Source organism: Grammomys surdaster, unplaced genomic scaffold (genome assembly GCF_004785775.1).
Source record: "Grammomys surdaster isolate TR1022 unplaced genomic scaffold, NIH_TR_1.0 242, whole genome shotgun sequence".
Classification (NCBI taxonomy): domain Eukaryota; kingdom Metazoa; phylum Chordata; class Mammalia; order Rodentia; family Muridae; genus Grammomys; species Grammomys surdaster.
In genome coordinates, this window is record NW_021604687.1 from 8579559 (window position 1) to 8580935 (window position 1377).

At 67.5% G+C, this 1377-nt stretch overlaps 1 protein-coding gene across 1 annotated transcript in view; it reads left to right on the forward strand.

Moving 5' to 3' along the window:
* Window positions 1-387: 387 nt before the first annotated feature.
* Window positions 388-1377, forward strand: part of En2 (engrailed homeobox 2) — a 5791-nt gene continuing 4801 nt past the window's right edge. The window contains exon 1 of the mRNA XM_028774606.1: window positions 388-1089. Within this exon, the coding sequence (XP_028630439.1) occupies window positions 435-1089 (655 nt within the window). The 5' untranslated portion in view covers window positions 388-434. The remainder of the gene's footprint in view (window positions 1090-1377) is intronic.

The following is a 1377-nucleotide window of genomic DNA, read 5'->3' on the forward strand; positions in this document are numbered from 1 at the left end:
CGGCGGTGAGCGCGGGCGGCGCGCTGCCTGCATGCGCGCGGCGGTGGCCGAGGCGGCGGCGCCCGAGCCCGAGGCTGCTGGCCACCAAGAGGAGCGCGGAGCCGCACGGGCGTCCCGGGTCCCCGGCGGAGTGCGGTGACCATCTAGAGCCGGGTGCGTCGCCAAGACCCGGACCCGCCTCCGTGGAATCGCCCCGGGTCCCGGCCCGCGGGGAGACTGGCGATTTGCTAACGCACTCCGTGGATCCGAACGTGGCTTGGCTCGAAGCGCGCCCGGCGACCTGTAGGACTCCAGCCCTGGCCACTGTCGCCGCTCGCGCGCTCGGAGGACTCGGCTGGGTAGGGGCGCGCGGGGCTCGCTGTGTGCCGCGGGTCGGCCGGAGGTCGCTTTGGTGGAGGGCCGGTGAAGAGGCGGTTTGGGATTTTCTGTGAAGCATGGAGGAGAAGGATTCCAAGTCCGGCGAGATGGCGGCGGAGGCGCAGAGGCAGCCGGAATCCAGCCCCGGCGGCGGCTCGGGTGGCGGCAGCAGCCCGAGCGACTCGGACACCGGCCGCCGGCGGGCTCTGATGCTGCCCGCAGTCCTACAGGCGCCAGGCAACCACCAGCACACGCATCGTATCACCAACTTCTTCATCGATAACATCCTGCGGCCCGAGTTCGGCCGCCGAAAGGACGCGGGGACTTGCTGTGCCGGTGCGGGCGGAGCAAGGGGAGGCGAAGGCGGCACTGGCAGTACCGAGGGAGGTGGCGGCGCAGGCGAAGCGGAGCAGCTCCTGGGCGCCAGGGAGTCCCGACCGAACCCAGCGTGCGCACCCAGCGCGGGAGGGCTGCTCTCCGCCGCCGTCGGCGACCCTGCGGCCGACGGAGAAGGCGGCTCCAAGACGCTTTCGCTGCACGGTGGTGCTAAGAAACCCGGCGATCCCGGGGGTTCCTTGGATGGAGCGCTCAAGGCCCGGGGCTTGGGCGGCGGTGACCTGTCGGTGAGCTCCGACTCCGACAGCTCTCAAGCCAGCGCCACCCTGGGCGCGCAGCCCATGCTCTGGCCCGCTTGGGTGTACTGCACGCGCTACTCTGACCGGCCTTCTTCAGGTGAGCCCATGGGACCCAGCCCGCTGAGGGGAGGCCAACGGGGCTAGGGAGGGCGCTTCCCAGTAAACTTACACCGAGAAAAAGAATCTCATTTTCTCCTGCATGCACATACACACTAACACACACAAAGACACACACTCCTCACCGAAGCAGCACAGAGCAGCAGCCAGGCAGTTGTAAGGACATACAGACTTAGGACAGCAAAAAGAAATCTCAGTCTCTCTGTTCCTCTCTCACACAGTCTCTCTCTCTCTCTCTCTCTCTCTCTCTCTCTCTCTCTCTCTCTCT